This window comes from Phacochoerus africanus, chromosome 1 (genome assembly GCF_016906955.1).
Source record: "Phacochoerus africanus isolate WHEZ1 chromosome 1, ROS_Pafr_v1, whole genome shotgun sequence".
Classification (NCBI taxonomy): Eukaryota; Metazoa; Chordata; class Mammalia; order Artiodactyla; family Suidae; genus Phacochoerus; species Phacochoerus africanus.
This window is the reverse complement of record NC_062544.1, coordinates 51,830,111-51,852,476: the sequence shown is the minus strand read 5'-3', so window position 1 is coordinate 51,852,476 and position 22,366 is coordinate 51,830,111. Positions and strand designations below refer to the sequence as shown.

Genomic DNA, 22,366 nt, shown 5'->3' with positions numbered 1-22,366 from the left:
GAGCCTGTTCTGTGAGAACAGGAATCTTTTCTGTTCATCTACCAGTAGTTTCCCAGCACCAGAGCTTGACTGATCAGAGGTACAGAATAAATGGTTGTTGAGTGGGAATAAAAGTGTCTGAGTGATTCCTCAGGTTTTTGGAGTTGTGGTATCCTGCTGTTTTCATTTCATGGCACTTCCTTGTCTCTCCTCAAAGTTATCCTGTGTTAAATTAAGGTAGATTAATAGAGCATGTGGGAATATCTGGTGATATTGGTTAAGATGTTTGGAAATACTCTGTTTTGTGATTCATAGATTACTATTGAATATTCCCTTGACATTTGTGATCTTTATGAACTGTCCGGGTGCACATCATTTCCTTACCAGCTTATTTATTATGCATTAAAAAAAAAACCAGCAAAATGTTCATCTCTTCATGAGTGGTACTGTATGTAAACCAGTTGGGAAGGGCAGTGCTAGCTGAGACTTCCATGTTTAGCAAATGGCAAGTCTTGCTCGCTGGCTGAGAGGCTCCCTTCTGCACATGCGGGCGCAGCTCATCCCATCCTGTTTTCTTCCTTAGGAGACTGACCAGTCTCACCTGTGTTATGAACTTGAGGAGGTGTCTTGAAAGAGTTAAATTTTCAGATGTTCAATTCCTGAGCACCCAGAGACTACTCTAATAATTAGAATATAGAGTTTAAAAAATATCATGTTTGTACTGTTTCCTTTGGTTTTATTAGGTAAAAAAGCTCCTGTCTTATTTAATAAAGAAATGATTGAGTCCATGAAGGAAGGTTCAGTTGTTGTGGATTTAGCTGCTGAGGCTGGCGGAAACTTTGAAACCACCAAGCCGGGAGAGCTTTATGTTCATAAGGTAAGCAAAAAGCTTCCTCTACCTGTGAACCTATTCCTAGATCTTTAGAGATTTGTGAATGCATATTTACTGCTTTAAATATTTAGAGAAACTGAGGTTTGGCATTTTCTAGAATTAAAAACAGCTGCATTGAAAGCTTTTGAAATTTATGTTTGTATGTGTATATATTTATAAAGAAGTATAATTTCAAAACTCAGCCTTGACTCTGACTGAGAATTGTCCTTGAAAGAACGTGAGCATTTACTAGTAAACTTTTCTGACTGTGTTTTTGTTAATTTAGGGAGTAACTCACATAGGCTACACAGACCTTCCCAGCCGCATGGCTACTCAGGCCAGCACCCTGTATTCCAACAACATCACCAAGCTCCTGAAGGCCATCAGCCCTGACAAAGATAATTTTTATTTTGAAGTGAAAGATGACTTTGATTTTGGTACGATGGGTCATGTCATTAGAGGAACTGTAGTGATGAAGGTCAGTAAAGAGATCTGTTCCAGTCTGTGTTTTTATTATACATTCATTTTGGGATTTCTGCATATGGAATAATCCTGTTGGAATTGAGATAGATTCTAATAAAGTATCGATGTGTTGGGTTTATGCCAAACAATTGGGTTTAAAAATGCAAAACAATTTAAAAATACCACAGAGACTTATATACATGCACATACCTAAAATATGCATTGCTTTTGAAAAACAGAAACAGAAAATCAAAAATCCAGAATTGAATAAAATAAAAATTATACTCTATCTGCTTTTAAGTTTGGTCTGTATTCTTCCTTATATATTCTGTACACATACTAATTATACATCTATGCATGTATGCGTAACACAAACATGTTTATATGTACATGTATTATATTTATACAAAATGTTTATAAATTATATGAATTTATGTACTTGTTTAAAATTATTTTTCAAAGAACAGTTTTCCCCCAACACTATAGCCATCTTCTATGTTTGCATGCTTAAAACAATACTGTTTTTCTAATTTATGTTAGGATGGCGAAGTGATTTTCCCTGCTCCCACACCGAAAAATATTCCTCAAGGGGCCCCAGTGAAACAGAAGACAGTGGCTGAGCTGGAGGCTGAAAAAGCAGCTACTATTACCCCCTTCAGGAAGACGATGACATCGGCTTCTGTGTATACAGCAGGTGAGGGTCCCATTTATGAAGATTTGTACTGATTCTTTGAATTTCGTGAGTAATGTATGAATTGTCAAAGCTGGTAAGTGAAATGCTGTGGTCCTTTGTTGGATTCCATCAGGTCTTGGGCCTCTTAGAAGCTATTTTCACATGCGTGTCACTTGTCCTACCTCTGTGGACATGGAGGCTGCATTGATTGCCTTCCTGCAGAGATGTGGGCCCTGGGACAAATGCTGGAATAAATGTGTGTGCAGGGGTACTCAGGCTGTTCATCCTTTGACAGAAAACATTTTAAATACGGTGGTTAATATTCTTATCTACATCAAATATATTGAGTGGTAATGTACGTCAGAGTGTGTTGGTGTTAAGTGCATATAAATATGGTTATTTATTTATTTATATTATATAAAACATCACTTGTGATTGTCTGCACCATTGAGTAAGACTGGAAAACCAAATGTGTGCATTGAGAGTAAACACTGAACTTATTCACCTCGTACAAAAAATTCAATTAAAACTTTTTAATCTTTTTTAAATTTAACAGATTCTTTAGTTCATCTTCATGAAAACACTAATAAAATAGTGATAAATATTTATTCTAGATGAATTGTAAGAGTCTGAAATATGGATGCTTGATTTTAAATTGGTTTCTGTCTCATAGAATGGATGAAAAATGTTTAGATTTGCTTAGAGCCAAAACAAAAACAAAAAAAAGCAAACCATAAGGAATTAAGGACCAGCACCAGGCACACAGAATTCTTGTAGCCTCAGCATTATCCAAATTCCCATGTGAGTCCAGATGTTTTAAAGCTAAATATGTAACTCTCCTTGAATAAAGAGCATGTCTCAGCAAAATGACGAAAAAAGCCTTCAGTTGTGAGCATTGTGAATAGATGGAGCAGTGTCCCTATTTGCACTTGTTAAAAAACAAACAAACAAACAAGAAACCAGATTATTGTATTGTACGTGGAGAGTATTGTCAGTACGGTTGTAAATTTCCATTTCAGTTTGAGATTCATAAGGAAATATAGTGAGGCACACGTGATGATTTATTTTTCTAGGTTTCTCTTACATTTATTAAGTCAAGGTTTATTGCATTTCAACAGATATGAAAATGACATATTCAGTAATAAAAGAATGGCCTTAGATTCATTTTTTTTTTTAACCTTAAACTTCTTCTTTTATAATAAAACCAAGTGTTTTTCTTGTATGTGTGTTAGGAATCTATTTGACTAGCATTCTTCAAAGAATGTGAGCTGCTTTTTCCCCTTTTCTTTATTTTTATTATTATTTTTTTTTGTCTTTTTGCCTTTTCTAGGGCTGCTCCCGTGGCATATGGAGGTTCCCAGGCCAGGGGTCCAATCGGAGCTGTAGCCGCCAGCCTACGCCAGAGCCACAGCAACATGGGATCCAAGCTGCGTCTGCGACCTACACCACAGCTCACGGCAATGCTGGATCCCCAACCCACTGGGCAAGGCCAGGGATCAAACCCACAACCTCATGGTTCCTAGTCAGATTTGTTAACCACTGCGTCACGATGGGAACTCCCCCTTTTCTTTATTTTTTTTTCTCTACTTTTCTTTTTCCCCTGTTATACAGACAAGATATAACACATTTGATATTATTAAGTTTATTAAGTAGTTAATAAGAAAACCTTCAGATGTGTGATTTCTTTCTTCTTTTTTTTTTTTTTAGGGACACAGATGCGGCAAGTGGAATTTCCCAGGTTAGGGGCCATATTGGAGCTATAGCTGCCACCCTACATAACAGCCACAGCAAAGCCAGATCCAAGCCATTCTTTGACCTACACAGCAGCTTGTGGCAGTATCAGACCCTTAACTCACTGAGTGGGGTCAGGGATTGAACCCGCATCCTCATGGATACTAGTTGGATTCGTTTCGGCTGTGCCACAATGGGAACTCCAGATGTGTGATTTCTTTCTTAGATGCCTAACACAATTGACTGCAGATTATGATAATTTAGTGCTTCTTGACTAATTTGGGAATTTAATGAATGCTAGGCCTTCACATGCCTTAGCTCATTTATTCCATAGAAGTCTCAGTTAGGTGGCATATTATTATTTTCTTTTTCTAGATGAAGACAGAGAGGGTTATAATTTTACATATGAGGATACTGGAGTGCAGAGAGGTTAAGTAACTTGCCTGAGATCACACAGCCAGCAAGCAGTAGAGTCAGGATCTGAACCATACAGCCTGACTTAAGAAAACATGTCCTTGGAGTTCCTGTCATGGCGCTGTGGTTAACGAATCCAACTAGGAACCCTGAGGTTGCGGGTTTGATCCCTGGCCTTGCTCAGTGGGTTAAGGATCCGGCGTTGCCATGAGCTGTGGTGTAGGTTGCAGACTCGTCTCGGATCCCCGAGTTGCTGTTGCTGTGGCATAGGCTGGTGGCTACAGCTCCGATTGGACCCCTAGCCTGGGAACCTCCATATGCCATAGGAGAGGCCCAAGAAATGGCAAAAAGACAAAAAAATAAAAATAAAAATAAGAAAACATGTCCTTAATGATAACCCTGTACAGCTTCTCTGATGTTTAACTGAAACAAAACAAATATTCTATCTAACTGCCTGCAGGTCGTTAGCAGGCCATCCACTGGAGCCTTGGAAATCTTATATGTGGGTAGGAAAATAAAAATCAAAACTGCACTCTAATCGATTTCAAGTAAAATTAATGTCAATTGCCAATATTCCAGCTGTGCCACTAATAAAGAAATAGTTTATATCAAGGAAGAAAGTACCTTATTCAGGAAAATTAAATTCCAGCTCCCTGGTCACCCATTATCATTTTGTCTTCACTGACCACTAGGTAACCCTTTCTTTTGTTGCAGAACAGCCATCCACATGTTTGCTATTAGGGAAGGCGATAATTAAAGATGTATGTTCAGTGCTGACTGTTTGTATTCTGCACATTCTTAATTTAATTTGTATTTTTTTCCCCTTTTCTTTGTAAAATCCTGTTTGCTGACTTGGTGTTGAGGCTGGAGCTGACTGCCCTGGCCAGCAGTCCAGTCCAGATTCAGGAGCAATTGCAAAACTTCTGTCCCGGGTGGGTGGAAGCCATATGTTTTGGGGAGGTGCTGGAGTGAATGAAATCCTTCCTACTCTTTTAAAATCCCTCTTCCTCAGCCAAATCTGAGAGTGACATGAAATTGGCCTCACAAAAGCCTGTCTTATAAAGGTTGCGTCTTGCCCGAGTAGAAAATGCTTTGGTAGATCCTTTATAGGCCTATAATTCTAGAATAAAAACACTTGTATAAACACATGTGGCATTGTCAATGGAAATTAAAACAGAGACGAGGACAAGTTAGTTACACAGAGGAAAATGTGCAAATTGTCATTATGGTGACTCATAAATTTTACTAGAAGTTTACAATTTATTTTATTCTGGGGTGGGGGTTGGTGGTCAGGAAATTGAGTTTTGTTCCCAATATCTTCCGCTCTCTTTTGTCCCCCTTCCCAATCATGAAATGTCTTTAAAAAAAAAAAAAACCAAAAAGCAAAAAACCAAAACAAGTCATTATTGGCAAGGGCGTGGAATTTAAAACATTGACTATCCCACATGTTTGTTTGTGTGTGGGTGGGTGTGTGCTTTTAATCTTCCGGAGGTAATTGGATGTGAGCTCACACTCTTTCCTGTCTTTCTCTAGGTCTCACTGGGATCCTGGGTTTGGGCCTTGCGGCTCCCAATTTAGCCTTTTCCCAGATGGTGACCACATTCGGCTTGGCTGGTATTGTGGGCTACCACACTGTCTGGGGAGTGACCCCTGCTCTCCACTCACCACTGATGTCTGTGACTAATGCAATCTCAGGTTTGTTCCCCTCTTGCTTTCCCTCATCTTAGTTTTCTAAAGCTTATTCAATTCTAGGAGCACTTTCCATGAGGTTTATAAAGCCTGTATTTTGAAATTTCTAGGGCTTGGTGCCTGAGCCAATGGTTGTGATCACCTGGACTCCCAGAAGGGGCAGGGGTGGGGTTGGAAGTAAGGCCGAGGGGGTGTCTCAAGCCTTTGGGCGGCTCCTGTTTCAAGCAGTATGGAGCCACTGTTACTTCTTTCAGTTAGGATATCCTTTAATGAAAGGACTCCTGTGAGAGAATCTGGAAACTAGTGTTTCACAGTGGCAGCATGGTCCACACAGTTCCCACAGATCTTCTCAAGACTATTCTTTTTGACCCCCAACCATGGCTCAAATGTGGGGAATGAGACTCACACTGTGGACAGATAGGGGAGCTGCCTGGGGTGGAAACCTCATGGCCCCAGTCAGTGGGCACCTCTTGTCATAGGCATATCTTGGAGGATCTCTGTAGGGAACAGGTCCAATTCCAAGAAGGACTATACTCAGGAAAGCCCAAAGCTATGGCTTTCACCATCATATATTTATAGTTCACACATAGTTTTTTCCCAGTTCAGATGGAATGTATCCACTGGCAATCCCTTTCCACCCTAAGTAATGTTGTCTAATAACATTATTAATTTATAGCTTTATCAGGGGAACAGAGCTAGAAAGCCAAAGGTTAAAATTCTTAGGCAAAGCTGGAGCAGGACCCGGTGGGGCTGGCAACATGGAGCCACTGTACCAGTAAACACACAGGCAGGTCTACGAGATCCAGTCTCACATGGGACGCCTGGAGACGGCAGACAAGCAGTCTGTGCACTGAATAGAAAACGAAATCCAAGCAAGCATAGACCAAATATTCAGCCATCTAGAGATTCTGTCCAGCAAGGAAGCAAGGAGCCCCTTAACAAAAGACGGAATGCCAAACTGTGAGGGCTCTGATGTCCTAGGCCCATCACAGCAGGCCTTTGGAATATTCTGAAAATCCGTTTACACATTGAAAATCTGAGACTATGCAAAGATAAAGTGCCATAAAGAGCACAGTTCTGTTTGAGTGATGCTCCCTCAGTATAAAAAGCCTGTGTTGTTCAACACAGGGAATATAGCCAGTATTTTATTATAACTGAAAATGGAGTAAACCTTTAAAAATTGCAACTCACTGTATTGTACACCTGTAACTTATATAATACTGTACATCAGCTATCCTTCAATTTAAAATAAAAAGCCTGTGAGATGAGCGGCTCAGAAGCCTTACAAAAAAATAAAATAAAATAAAAAATAAAATTCTCAGGCAAAAAGAGAAAAAGTCTTATTAATTCTTTGCCTATGGAGAATGTGTGTGAGGACTTTCTCCTTTGTGATGCCTGCGCACGTGAGATCTTTCAGCGATGACATTTGATTTCACCACATTGATGCTGTCTTCCCAGGGTTGACTGCAGTTGGCGGGTTGGTGCTGATGGGAGGACATTTGTACCCCTCCACAACTTCTCAGGGCCTTGCTGCTCTTGCCACATTCATATCCTCCGTCAACATTGCAGGTATGGGGATGGTCAAAGAACCCGGGGTGCTGTTTTTAGAGGAGACATGAGAAGCAAATATCAATATAAAATAGGCATTCTGATTTTAGGAATTTAATCATGCCTTTACAGAATGTCTCACGCAGCTTTTAAATGCTCTCTGTGAAGGAAAATTAGTTATTTTGCCCATCTGTAGTTTTTAGAAACCATTTGATAAAAGAACACTCCTTCCCCTCAGTGCCCCCAAACAAACAAAATGATGTCTTGCTGCAAGTTAACTGGAAAGTTATTGAAAGCATAGTTTTGAATTAAGCTGGCAGAGGGCTATCACCATAACATCTCGAAAGGAGTTTTTTTTTTGATAAAACGTTAGCCTTTTGCCTTATCCTGGCCTTAGTTGTTGCAAACTGGAAGCCTCGCACATCACTGGAGTGTCAAACTCATTGGATGCTGTTTTTTAGCTAAACATTCTTTCATGTGTCCGGCAAACCTGATGCCTTGTGTTGTGTATTTTTTTTTTTCATCATTTACTATAAGGCTTACCAAACAGAAACTTATTAGAAAAAAAATACTGGCCTTTGACATTTTGCATTCCCAAGCTGTTTGAATTGATAGTTATTTCTAGTCCTGCTGAAATAGTTGGTTCTGCACTCTGATAGCAAGTTTTCTTTCTGGATGTATGTAGGGTTTCCCCCACTTCAAAGGACTGGCTTAAATAGTAGGATCATTTCTAATTTGGGACTTCTAAAATCTTAATCAGTCCAACAGGGACCTGACGTGTCACACCAGTATTCTGCTCTTCCCAGTAGGCTGTGATAATTTATATGTGAAAAGGAATCTTAGAAAGGCTGGATGTGTGTATCTGTATCACTGAATCACTTTGTCGTATGACAGAAATTATCATAACCTTGTAAATCAACTGTACATTCATAAAACTTTAAAAATTGGTACTTAAAATTATATTTATTCCTGGGTGATAAAGATGTGCTATTAAAATAGAAAAATTGTAGCACTTTAAAAAATTATGTTGCTCAATGAGATACTTCTTTTTATTTTATCTTTGCTTTGATAAGGTGGCTTTCTGGTGACTCAGAGAATGCTGGACATGTTCAAGCGTCCCACTGACCCCCCAGAATACAATTACCTGTATCTGCTCCCTGCGGGTACCTTTGTTGGAGGATATTTAGCTGCCCTCTACAGTGGTTATAACATTGAACAAGTAAGAGACTCTTTTGAAAAAGCTTTTATTTTTGGCACTGTGTCTTCATCCCAATTAGACTCAACAGTATCATGAGCACAATTTAGATTCTATCAAGCAAGTACAGCAATGACTCTTAAAACATCTTGATCAAACAGAGCATTCTCAAAGCAGCAGTCCCCTGGATTTTGGAGACAGATTGGCCTACTAACTCTGCAAGTACAGGTTTTCCTCCTTGTCCCGAAGTTTTTCCACATGTAAAAAGAGTTGAAAAGAGTGTTAGTGTCCTTTTTATGTACTTGTTGGATTATTGTAGGGATACAATGAAATAATCAGTAAAAAATTGAAAAAAAATTTTATTATTAAATACTATCACTTCTTTTCCAACTTACTTCCTTCTCCTCTGGATCCAGGAGATGTTATGCCAGCGCCTTTAAAAAAGATAATTTAAAAATGAATGATGTTTAGAAAAACAAAAATATCAAGATGACTCTGAAAGTTCCATGTCTAAATATAATTTATAATAGAGCCTCAACTTTGTTCTGAACTTAGTCATACCTTTCTTTTCAATAACTATTAATAGATTACAACTTCTCTTTCAGCCAAAAATCATATCTCCCTTGGTTTCTCCTGTTTCCAGCATATAGTATTTGCTAAATGAACAACAATCTTCTTTTGAGAACAATTGGAGCAGTGAGCCAGGGAGACACATATCTGAATCCCAGATTTGCTATGTACGGATCATTTGACTTTGGAAAAATTACATAGCCTCTTTAAGCACTGGTTTTCTCTTTTGTAAAATGAAGATAATGATTCTTTCCTCCTGTGAATCTCATGAGCCTGAGTTACAACATAAGTAAAGTACAAAGCATAGTCTTTGGCACTTACAAACTCAGGGCTTGGCGCCCTTATAGCATTTGGCCAGGTCTACATCCCGTAATAACTCCGTTTAAATTTAGGTACTTTTATGTGCATTTGAACATGCTGTCAAATCCAGAAGAAACCTATTTACATAAATGGTATGCTTGCAAGTACAATTTAAAGTATTTAATATGTTAATATCCCTAATGGATAGGAAAATATGTTGAAATATTGGAAGAAGAGCTCGTATTGGTCCTTCTGTTGTCTGAATTTAAAATTATCTGTAGCAAATCATGTTTCTTCAAAGAAGTTCTTCCTGAGCTAACAACAGGCGGAAGGTTTTGATAATCTCTCTCTCTCTCTTCCCTTTCCTTTGAAAAGATTATGTACCTGGGCTCCGGCCTGTGCTGTGTTGGTGCTCTGGCTGGACTTTCCACACAGGGAACTGCGCGTCTTGGCAATGCACTGGGCATGATTGGGGTGGCTGGAGGCCTGGCAGCCACCCTTGGAGGCCTAAAACCATGCCCAGAATTGTTGGCTCAGATGTCTGGAGCAATGGCCTTGGGAGGTACCATTGGTAAGTACTTGTGGGTTTCTGCCCTTATGTAAACCCATCTCCTTTGAACACCTGAAAGCAGTTAGGCTCAGAGGTTTCAGATGGCTTTGCTGCAAGAACTTTTAGTTGCATTTCAGTTTCTAAATATATATATCTAAGGCCCAGACTGATGAAGGAATTAAATTGCCTTAATGGAACTTGCTTCAGTAAATATTATTTGGTGAAAAGCCATCATAGTTGGTATACTTCTCATTCAGAAACCAACATTTTAAAACATAGAGTAATATCAACTGTGTCAGGAGAGTGGGTTAAAAAAATGCCCTGTACTCAGTTCTTGTTTTCCTTCACTGACTCTGTGCACTTGGCTGGTAGTAGAACAAGAGCTTTTGTACCTCTCTTTCCAAATACGTATTTAATGACATCACACTGGTAGCTTAAGATCAGCCATGCAGTTGTATTTACACCGTGGAAATCAACAAATGCTACAAATATGAGTTTCATTTATTGTTTTGTTGATTGTCCAGACTTAAGAAAGTGATGAAGAAAATAGTTAATAATGCAGATTAAACTTAAGTGTTTTGGAGTTCCCGTTGCGGCTCAGTGGGTTAAGAACCCAACTGGTATCCATGAGGATGTGGGTTTGATCCTTGGCCTCAATCGGTGGGTTGAGGAGTTGGCATTGCTGCAGTCTACCATGGCTATGACTATGGTTGTGGCTGTGGCATAGGCCACCAGCTCCAGCTCTGATTTGACCCCTTGCCTGGGAACTTCCCTAAGCCGCAGGTGCGGCCCTAAAATGAAAAAAAAAAAAAAAAAGGTGTGTTTTTTTGCCTGTAGCCATTATGTTGTGAATAGCACACACACAAAAAAACCTGGGCAAATTGTCTGCAGCACTTGGAAACCATTATCAGAGGTTGCCACTCACATGGTTGACAATGAGTGAAGTTTTTATATACATCTCCTTGTTTCACTCTTACTTGTTAAAATCTCAGCCAACATTCAAGTGGGAGCTACACTCATTGATCAGTTGCAAACACACTGGGTTGACTACATATACCAGAGTTTAGCAAAAATTAACAGTCATCCTGTGAAAGTCAATTGGCTATATGAAAGTTAAAGTTATATATACTTTATATATTTTATTATTGTTTGAAAGTTGTATGCTGCATACTTTTTTATGAGTTGAAACTCATGTATGTATTTATACATGCACATTTTTATTCTGTTAAATACTGACCAGCACAACTTAGCTTTATATCTCCTTCTATACATACCCAGGAAAACTGTGCATCCTTTCTTGATAGTTCCTGAAAAGCACTTCAAGGAAAATACTTGTGCTGTAGGTTCATGGCAGGAAAATCTTTAGAAGTGATCTTTGCAAATATTCTGAGTTGCAGTCCTTCTGTATCACCTGCCTGTAGCCAGGCAACGTCTTCTGAATTGGTAGTTTATTACTCAGATATTTGCATTTCATTACCTTTGGACTTGGCTCCCATCCATTCACCTGAAAACCTGGGCCTTCTTCACATTCCAGCTGTTTCTTATGTGCTCAGGGGCAAGTGTTGGCTGATAGGAAAGAGAGTCTGGGTTTTTCACACAGTGGGAAGAATTTAAGGGGTTTAGTTGGAGCTTTAAGTAATCTGAAGAAGCGTTAGTGCAGGGAAGTGTTCGAAGGTTGTAGGAGACATTGATGCTGTATGTTTGGGTTCTTTAGAATTGGGTATTGGTGAGGTGTGTTGAAAGAACCTGCTATTTGAGAGGGTATTTAAGCCAGTGTTCTCACCTGAATAGTCCCTGTAAGAGAATATTTTGCTAAGAAGCAGATAAATACTTATTAATGACAATGATGGATACCCTCAAGTGTGGTCTTTTTAAAAACTGAGGCAGTGGGTTAAGGATCTGGCGTTGCCGTGAGCTGTGGTGTAGGTTGCAGACACAGCTCGGATCCTGAGTTGCTGTGGCTCTGGCGTAGGTCAGCAGCTACAGCTCCAATTGGACCCCTAGCCCGGGAACCTCCATATATTGCCGGGAGCGGCCCTAGAAAAGGTAAAAAGACAAAAAAAAAAAAACCTGAGGTAAAATTAACATATTATACTAGTTTCAGATATACAACATAATTATTTTATATTTATATATATGTGTAGCAAAATGACCACCACAATAAATCAATATTTGTCACCGTACATAGTTAATTTTTTTTTTTTCTTGTGGTGAGAACTTGTAGGATCTACTCTCTTAGCAACTTTCAAATATGCAATACAGGGAGTTCCTGTTGTGGTTCAGCGGAAACGGAATCTGACTAGTATCCATGAGGATGCATGTTCGATCCCTGGCCTCACTCAGTGGTTAAGGATCTGGTGTTGCCGTAAGCTGTGGTGTAGGTTGCAGATTCAGCTTGGATCCCGAGTTGCTGTGGCTGTGGTGTCTACAGCTGTGGTGTGGCTGTGGCCAGCGTCTACAGCTCTGATTTGATTCCTAGCCTGGGAACCTCCAAATGCTTTGTGTGTAGCCCTAAAAAAATAAATAAAAAAGACAAGAAAAAAACAAAAAACCCCACCAAAAACAAATATGCAATACAGTGTTATAAACTGTAGTTACTGTGCCATACATTACATCCCCAGGACTTACTTGGTAATTGGAAGTTTGTACCTTCTGGCCCACTTCACTCATTTTGTCCACCCCTCACCTCCAGCCTCTGGCAGCCACTAGTCTGTTCTCTGTATCTATGAGCTTGGGTTTTTTTTGTTTGTTTGTTTTTGTTTTTTTTTTTTTTTAGATTTCATGTATAAGTGAGATCATTTGTTTTACTCTGTATGACTTATTTCACTTAGCATAATGCCCTCAAGTTTCATTGATGTTGTCACAAGATTTCTGTCTTTTTTTTTTGTGGCTGAATAATATTCAGGTATGGTCTTTATTGGGTTATTTCTCAAAGGTCTATCAAGGTTTAATTTGTTTTTGACTTTCATTTCCCAACAGGATTGACAATTGCAAAACGCATCCAGATTTCTGATTTACCTCAGTTAGTTGCTGCTTTCCACAGTTTAGTGGGCTTGGCAGCTGTGCTTACCTGTGTAGCTGAGTACATTGTAGAATATCCACATTTCGCTACGGACGCAGCAGCTAATCTCACCAAGATTGTGGCCTACCTCGGTACTTACATTGGTGGAGTCACGTTCAGTGGGTCTCTTATTGCCTATGGAAAATTGCAGGGTAAGTGATTCAGTGTAACATAGAGGTAAATATCTATTATTTAGGGTATTGAGGGGTCCATTTTGATTTCGAAAAATAGCTTAGTAGTAGAATCTGTTAGGTGAAGAGCATTTATATGGCTCTGGGACATACTATGGAAGTTTTTTTTTCTAGTAAAGATGGCTTCCCTTGATTGATCCTTACAAATCTCATAAAGCTTTGAAGCCATATTTTTTGCAGACAACTAGTGGAAGAAATCAGTGCATAGAAATTTGCAAAGAGGGACTAGTTGACATTTGATAATACATATGAACAAAATAATGTCTTAATAATTCTTGGTCAGAGATGCTGGTGTAGCATCCACAGAAATGAACTTTATCCATTTTCCAGAAAAGACAGAAGCCTATTGAATACATTTGTGATTAGTATACAGTATCTGCTCTGCTCTGAAAACAAGTATTTATTTTAGGTGTCAACATGGCATCTTTTGCTACCACTTAAATCCACTCATGAAAATAGAAGTGGAGGAGTTCCCATTGTGGCTCAGTGGGTTAATAACCTGACGTGGTGTCCATGAGGAAGTGGGGTTTGATCCCTGGCCTTGCTCATTGGGTTAAGGGTCCAGCATTGCTGCAAGCTGCAGCATGTAGGTGGCAGATGTGGTTCAGATCCAGTGTTGCTGTGGCGTAGGCCTGCAGCTGCAGCTCTGATTTGACCCAGTGTAGCCCTAAAAAGAAAAAAAGAAAATAGAAGGGGAGGAACAAATATCTCACATAGCTGCTTTCAGTGTTTTCATGAAAAAGTGATTCTCTAGAGAAACTGGTTTGTGATTTGAAAAGCTGGTCTTGCCTTTCAGTAATCAAGTCATTAAAATCAAGTGGGGAACTTCCAAGAAAAAAATCGCCAAAGAACCTCAAGCCTTCAACATTCTTGTCTTAGGCTTTGTCTTTAGAAGCAGCTAGCAAACCAAGACTCTTCTCCCTTGGGTTCTATTGATAAAATCAGAAAGGCTAATGCTCTAGGAGCTCTGTTTTGAAGTTTTAAAGAAGTAAAACCATACAGAACATCTTCTGTATTGGTCATTTGGGGGAAAAATCACTTTTCATGACTCCATGACGAAGAGTAATGAGGCCATTGTGTGAACAAAGTAAAGGACAGTTAAGTTGAGCCATACTTTTCTTGCTTCCGTTAGCATTTGTGTGTCAGAACTCAAATTTGCTTTTATGCTTCAACAGCTGGTAATACAAAGTGAGAGTTTAAGTAGCAGGTTTTTATTCTAACACTCAATTTTGGTAGTTTAGGATTAAAGGACATGCGCTTAAGAGTACGTGTGCGAGGGGGTTTCCTGTGACTTGTTCTAGGTTCTGACTAGCGCGTGCTTGGCCTTAGGTATCCTGAAATCTGCCCCTCTCCTGCTCCCTGGGAGGCACCTGCTCAATGCGGGCCTGCTGGCCGCTAGTGTGGGTGGAATCATCCCGTTCATGGTGGACCCCAGCTTCACCACTGGCATTACCTGTCTGGGCTCCGTGTCGGCTCTCTCTGCTGTCATGGTAAGAGGTCAGCGATGGAAAGCATGTGCTTAGTGAGGAACTGGGAGTGTTTTGTTAGGTTACAGTCTAACCTTATATCTGTCTCTTCAAGACCCTTGATGGAATAAAAATGTTTTAAAATGCTGTTATGGGTTCATCTTTATAGAATCTGGAAAATATAGAAAAGTATAAAGAAAACCACTCCACTTACTGCTGTTAAAGTTGCCACATGTGACATCTTTATTGCTCTGGGGTCTTTTGTGTTGGTGAATAGGAATTTCAAAAGCCAAGCATTTCAGTTCCATTCAGCCTGCTGTGTGACAAGGCCTATACAATGACAGAGAACCCCTGGCCATTTGTTGCTTTCACATTTGTTGGAAGCTATGATACTAAACCAAGTAATTGCATAAAATGAAATGCATTTAATAAACTGTGTGTTTAGTGAAGGAGTTCAGTGAGACCTTACAGGATAAGCTGGTTCTTCTTTTCCACTCTGGTTGTTCCATGTAGTGTATGGTTTTCTAGATGTCACGATTTAGTGTTCTATTATAGCAGTGTATGATGCTGCTGCGTACAGCTCTGTTATTCCCTGATTACTTCATGTTTGTCTAATATACTCCTAGTGTATGCTTTGTATAAAAGTTTTATGTTTAAAAATTTTTCAGTCATCTCTAGTGCTTAGCACAAATTTAGACGTAGTCATTGCCGGGTCACCCTAAACTATCAGATTTTCAAGCTAGTAAGACTATGGGGTTAGATTTTAGTTTTAGTTGTTTCACTTGGTACCAACAGGACCCTATTCATCAGCTACAGCCATCAAGACTGGGACTTTACTCAGTGCTGTTACCTCTCTCCAGTTTCTGCCTGCCTGCTCTTCATCGCTGTCTTTTAGGGATTTAGGGTGTTGTTGGTTGGGGGTGGGGAAGTGGTTCAGTATTTGCACTTGTTATATCTGTGGGAGAGTCGGCCAGATAAGCGGCACTCAGTCATTACCAGCGGAGGACCTTACATGGAAATATGTTAACTGGAAACCCAGAATGATCACGAGCCACATTGCTCTGTGTCCGCGGGTTCTTTTCCTTGTGTTTGTTCTGACTTCCGCTCTGGTTTTCATCCTAGGGTGTGACTTTGACGGCTGCCATCGGGGGTGCTGACATGCCTGTTGTCATCACTGTGCTGAACAGCTACTCGGGCTGGGCGCTGTGTGCAGAGGGCTTCCTGCTCAACAACAACCTGCTGACCATTGTGGGCGCGCTCATCGGCTCCTCGGGCGCCATCCTGTCCTACATCATGTGTGTGGTAAGGCACCAGCCAGTGACAGAAAAGAAAGTGGTGTTCTGAAAATGAGCACCTGCCTATCACTTCTTTTATTTGCAGTAAAAATGACTGTGTACGTCCTTTTTTCCTCCAGCAGAAACGTCAGAGTGTTCCGTTTGAATAAATCTGCCAGACTGCTTTTAAAGTACCTAAGTGTAGATAACTCAGAAAATTAAATATAAAGATAAAAGTCTTTGGACTCCCTCCCCCTGATGATGAACAAAGGTTTTAATTTACTTCCTTCCATTCTTTTTCTTTGTGTATTGCATATCTGTGTTTTGACTTCTCTGATCTTATTGTACACTGTTTTACATTTAATTTTTTTTAATATTACAAATTGTATGTAGTCTTGCCACTTTCTTATCCTTAAAAATGATTTTATTTATTTATTGTTTTTATCTTTTCTAGGGCCGTACCCGCGGCATATGGAGGTTCCCAGGCTAGGGGTCCAATCGGAGCTACAGCTGACGGCCTACACCAGAACCTCAGCAATGCAGGATCCAAGCTGCGTCTTCGACCTACACCACAGCTCATGGCAACACCAGATCCTTAACCCACTGAGCAAGGCCAGGCATTGAACCCGCAACCTTGTGGTTCCTAGTCGGATTTGTTTCTGCTGTGCCACGATGGGAACTCCAGGATGTGCTCATTTTTAAGGGCTCTTTCTATGTACTACCACGTGGGTTCTGGAAAGCTTGCTCTAATTTTCATTCCCACTGGTCATCTGTGAAAATGCCTATCTTGAAGTTTTGTGGTCAGCATGATTTTTTTAAAAAAGGAAAAAATTAACAAGACAGATGCTTCTAGCTTCTTTTTTATTTCTAATTCTTAATGGTAAGAAGATATCTTGTAAACAATTAAAGGCTTGACCAGAAAACTTTTTCAAATTATGGATATTATTCTCTAAATAATAGTTTTGAATGACTGAAAGGAAAAGCATGAAACTGGGTGAAGTCAGAATATGACTTTTCACTGACTGATTAGTAACTCAGGTAGAAAAAGAACTCCAGCTTAATTTTTTTATTACAATTTTAAAAACCCCACCTTTATACAATAGAAATGATCACAACATGTAAATCAACTACAGTAAAACTTTGAAAAGGAAAAAACCTTATTTTACAACTCAGAATTTCTCTTATGTTTTAATTGAAAATCTCATTGTAAGTTGAATCCCGAACTTATCTTTTCATAATAAAAAATTAGTTTTCTTTGACCATAGTGTAAAAACAGAATTTGAAAGCCTAAGTTCAAAACAAGTGGAGAGGTTTTAAAATTAAATCCCCCAAGTTGTTCAAGAGAGTTGAAAAGGTGTTTCCTTTTTGAAAAGTGTCAGGCTTTCGTGTTTTTAAAACAAATTTTTTTTGAAGAAGAAAAAATTTATTCAATTGTATTGGAAATAGTTTTCTTTAAAAATGAACTTTTAACCCTTAGTTTGATTTTGCTTCAGTTGGTGAATTTGACCAGTAGGGGGAAGCAGATTGTCATTAATGCTTATGGTTTATCAAGTATGGGTTTTATTTTTATTTTTAAAATTTTTAATTTTTATTTTTTTAAATGATTTTTATTTTTTCCATTATAGTTGGTTTACAGTGTTCTGTCAATTTTCTTTCTTCTTTTTTCTCTTTTTAGGGCCACACTTGTGGCATATGGAGGTTCCCAGGCTAGGGGTCGAATTGGAGCTGTAGATTCCAACCTTTGCCACAGCCACAGTAACATCATGTCTGAGCTGCATCTGCAACCTACACCACAGCTCACAGCAACAGGGGATCCTTAACCCACTGAGCAAGGCCAGGGATTGAACCTGTGTCCTCATGGATGCTAGTCAGATTCGTTTCCACTGAGCCACAATGGGAACTCCTCAGTTGTCCCAGTCACACATTCATGTATATGTGTGTATGTTCTTTTTCTCACATTATCCTCCACCATGCTCCATCACAAGTGACTAGATATAGTTCCCTGTGCCATACAGCAGGATCTCATTGCTTATCCATTCCAAAGGCAAGAGTTTGCATTTATTAACCCCAAATTCCCAATCCATCCCACTCCCTCCCCCTCCCCTGGGCAACCACAAGTCTGTTCTCCAAGTCCATGCATTTCTTTGCTGTGGAAAGGTTCATTTGTGCCCTATATTAGATTCCAGATATAAATAATATCATATGGTATTTGTCTTTCTCTTTCTGACCTACTTCACTTAGTATGAGAGTCTCTAGTTTCATACATGTTGCTGCAAATGGCATTATTTTGTTCTTTTTATGGCTGAGTAGTATTCCACTGTGTATAAACATCGCATCTTCTTAATCCAATCATCCGTAGATGGACATTTGGGTTGTTTCCATGTCTCGGCTATTGTGAATAGTGCTGCAATGAACATACGGGTGCATGTGCCTTTTTCAAGGAAAGTTTTGTCTGCAGATATGCCCAAGAGTGGGATTGCTAAGTCATGAGGTAGTTCTATATTCAGTTTTCTGAGGTACCTCCATACTGTTTTCCATAGTGGTCGTACCAACTTACATTCCCACCAACACTGTAGGAGAGTTTCCTTTCCTCTATATCCTCTCCAGCATTTGTTATTTGTGGACTTTCTAATGATGGCCATTCTTATTGGTGTGAGGTGGTATCTCATTGTAGTTTTGATTTGCATTTCTCTGATAATTACTGATGTTGAGCATTTTTTCATGTGCTTGCTGGGCATCTGTATACCTTCTTTGGAAAAATGTCTGTTCAGGTCTTTTGCCCATTTTTCAGCTGGGTTGATTTTTATTTTTTGCTGTTGAGTGGAGAACTTGTATATAGTTCTTGGAGTGTCAGCATGGGTACCTTCTTATCTTTATCCTTTTTTCTTTTTTTTTTAATAATGATTTTTATTTTTTCCATCAACTGTAAACTATCCTTTTTTTTCTTAAATGGTTTTCTTTAGGTTCTTAAATTTATCAACAGTACTTCTGAAATTTGTCTTTTATTTCCTCTCCTTTCTCTTTTTCATTTAGTTTTATTGTTGGTTGTAGTAGCTATAATAACTTCTGCAGTAGCAGTTACTATTGCAGTAACTAGAATAAGCTATAGAAGACACTTGCTGACACTACTCTTTTTTTTTTACATGTGCTTCCATAATTATATAATTTCTCTTAATTTTTATCTGTTCTTTCATATTTCTTAATGTTTTCTCTAGTTCTTTTGTTTCTTTTCTTTGTATTTCCACTGCTTTAGGCATGCCATTTATATCAGCATACCTCAGGTATTTTTAATTCCTATGTTGTATATAAGGCTAACAAGATATTCTCATAGCTGTTTGTAAGTATCACACTGGGTCAGATTGAGCTCTGTGATGACAAATTGTAGTAATTTGGATTCAAGAACAGTTGAAGCTGTAATTTTTTTTTTCTTTTTTTCTTTTTAGGACCGTACCTGCAGGATATGGAAGTTCCTAGGCTAGGGGTCAAATTGGAGCTGTAGCTGCTGGCCTATGCCACAGCCACAGCAATGCAGGATCAGAGTTGTGTTTGTGACCTATACCACAGCTCGTGGTAACACCACATCCTTAACCCACTGAGCAGGGCCAGGAATTGACCCTACATCCTCATGGATACTACTTGGGTTCCTTATCTCTGAGCTACGATGGGAACTCCTTGAAGATTTAATTTTTTAAAAAATATTTATTTACAAAAATAAAAGATCTTTAATGAAACAGCTTTCATGAAGTAGATAAATAAGGATATAAAATAATCTATAATCCCAAAACCACTTTACTGTTAACATTTAATATTCTAATTCTTTTTTTTTTTTTTTTTTGCCTTTCTGCCTTTTCTAGGACCGCTCCCGTGGCATTTGGAGGTTCCCAGGCTAGGGGTCAAATTGGAGCTGTAGCTGCTGGCCTACACCAGAGCCATAGCAATGCGGGATCGAGCCACGTCTGCAAACTAAACCACAGCTCACAGAAATGCCGGATCATTAACCCACTGAGCAAGGCCAGGGATCGAACCTGCAACTTCTGGTTCCTAGTCAGATTCGTTAACCACTGCACCAGACAGGAACTCCTAATATTCTAATTCTTGTTTTTTTCATATGTATATGTTTAAATATATTCTTTGTTAAAGTTTAATTTTCTAACAAGTTTTGGTGTCTGCATGTTATTCTATCATAGAGGTATACCAGTGATTTATTTATTCAAGTCCATTTTATTAGTTGTTTTTAACTTGATTTTTCTCTAGTATTCCTGCTTGTGTGTCATTTATTATTTTCTTAGGTCAGATTTCTATAGGTACAATTACTTGGTCAAAGGGAGTAAGATTTTTTTTTGGCTATTATTATTGATGAATTGATCTCCACAAAGCTTTCTCCAGTCAAAGCTTCCACCAGTGATATGTGGAGTGCTTGTATTACAGCTCACTTTCTACTCCTATGACATATTACAAAACAAACAAGACAATAAGAGAAACAAGCCGGCCATGTTTCTCAGTTTCAGAGAGAAATTTCCTTTCCTTCTAAATTTTCCTGCTTTCTGATTTTTCACATTAATGTTAATCGATTTTTAGCTTTGTTATAAGATATTGTTTATTTCTTATAGTAAATAATTAGTCTACTATCAGAAATTGTTTCTTCATGACTCATGTTTAGCGGCTTAGAATGGTTCATAGTAATAATAAAAGTAAATAGCTCCTTGTAATTGGACAGAGTATAATATGCTGGATGCTTTAAAAGTATTAACTCTTTTAATCCCCACATTAATTCTGGAGGTAGGAAACATTCTCTTTTTATAAGGAAGATATTTTAAGATACCATTTATTATTCACCTTTATGTTTATGGAGCCTGTTCTAGCACCTGTCATATTCAAATGAATATAGTAATTGTTAAATGAACTTTAGATGAATATTTTGTTAGCTCATTTTACATTTTGGAATCCTCTCCAGATAGGTTATGGTAGCAGATATACTACCATATATTAATATTTATTAATATTACTAGTGTGTTTACCTTCATTATTTTTATTGAAGCAACTATGCAAGTCCAAACCAGAACAAACTGGTTTTATTATATGAGAAGTAATGGAATACACCCTAAGTGTAATCAGCATCCCTAAAATTGAATTTTTGTTCTGACAAAGATTCTTTTGGGTATCTTCTGAACTTAATGCTTTGGTAACATAACACTAAGTATTAAAAAAACTGAAAAATGTCAACAGAATCCAAATAGCCAGTTCAAATGAAAGATTTGCTTTATATCCAGATGTTGAATAGATATTAACTACTTTACGATTTAATAGTCCATTTACTTGAGATAGTGTCTAGATTGCCTGGGACGTAGAGGGCTTACAAAATGCAAAGTGTCTTCAGACCAAAAATTCTGATTTTTGCGCTTTGCTCCTTGTATTCAAATGAAAGTAGAACACAATGAAGTAGATCAAAGTCAAACCAAAAATATTTTTTTTGCCTTGTGATCAATTAATTAGCCCCTACAAAGCATTGAAATGAGAGATGCTAGTAAATGGTATACATATTATTATTGCTTTGATTTTGTCTATTTTATGACCTTTTATTTTCAGATTTATTTCTTAGGTTGCTTGGAATTACATGAATTGAGGGTCTCTAATGTAACACACGATTTTCATTATAGGGCTTAATAACTTAAAAGGAGCAGTCTTGGACAGTGTTGCAAATACTTTGTCTTAGAAGCTGGGGACTCTTCAATCTGTGGCTCAGTGTTCACAGGACAGTCTCATTAATCACTTAAGCAAAACAAAACAAAGTCTTAAACCCTAAACATCAGTAGAAAATATGATTTTGCAATGGTAAATTCAGAGATGAAAATTAATTTAGTTTTTAAGACACCACATGGAATTAGCTTAATGGTGATATAATTGTGGATATGTGTTTAACAAGTTGACTTTGATTGTAAAAGTGCTGTGTGGTTCTTTTTTTTTTTTTTTCCCCTAAGATACCATCGGAAGTGGGTACACATTAATTAAATGTCCTCAGAAGTTCTTTCCTTCTCCTCCATTCAGTTTTATAGGGAGTAGAAAAGGGTTCCTTTTAAGCCAAGTTAGAGTTAAGTGGTCACATTCCTCTCCATCATGTCCCTGTTATCTGTCCCTTACAGGATTGTGTGATGCTGGTAATGGAGGCTCTTTGCATGTTTGACTTTTTTTTTTTTAAGTTATCTATGATAAGAAATATCTCAATGTCTGGAATAGGCCTTTGAATCAGTTTTTAAGGGCAAAAATTTGGTAGAATGTATTTCTGATAATTTAATTTCGGAGTCCTCTGATTCAACACTAGAAAGGATTTATCAAAATCAGCAAGTGTTGAATGTTTGGGAAGTCTCAGGTGTGGCTATTTGGACTTTCATTAA

At 38.4% G+C, this 22,366-nt stretch overlaps 1 protein-coding gene across 5 annotated transcripts in view; it reads left to right on the top strand.

Annotated features, from left to right (window-relative positions):
* NNT (nicotinamide nucleotide transhydrogenase) overlaps positions 1-22,366 on the top strand; it is an 89,154-nt gene that overhangs the window by 38,033 nt on the left and 28,755 nt on the right. For all 5 annotated transcript variants that reach the window (XM_047764214.1, XM_047764250.1, XM_047764395.1 and 2 more), the window contains exons 8-17: positions 723-856; positions 1,137-1,328; positions 1,853-2,006; positions 5,664-5,825; positions 7,278-7,388; positions 8,441-8,586; positions 9,808-10,003; positions 12,962-13,195; positions 14,564-14,724; positions 15,823-16,002. In XM_047764214.1, the coding sequence (XP_047620170.1) occupies positions 723-856; positions 1,137-1,328; positions 1,853-2,006; positions 5,664-5,825; positions 7,278-7,388; positions 8,441-8,586; positions 9,808-10,003; positions 12,962-13,195; positions 14,564-14,724; positions 15,823-16,002 (1,670 nt within the window). The remainder of the gene's footprint in view (positions 1-722; positions 857-1,136; positions 1,329-1,852; positions 2,007-5,663; positions 5,826-7,277; positions 7,389-8,440; positions 8,587-9,807; positions 10,004-12,961; positions 13,196-14,563; positions 14,725-15,822; positions 16,003-22,366) is intronic.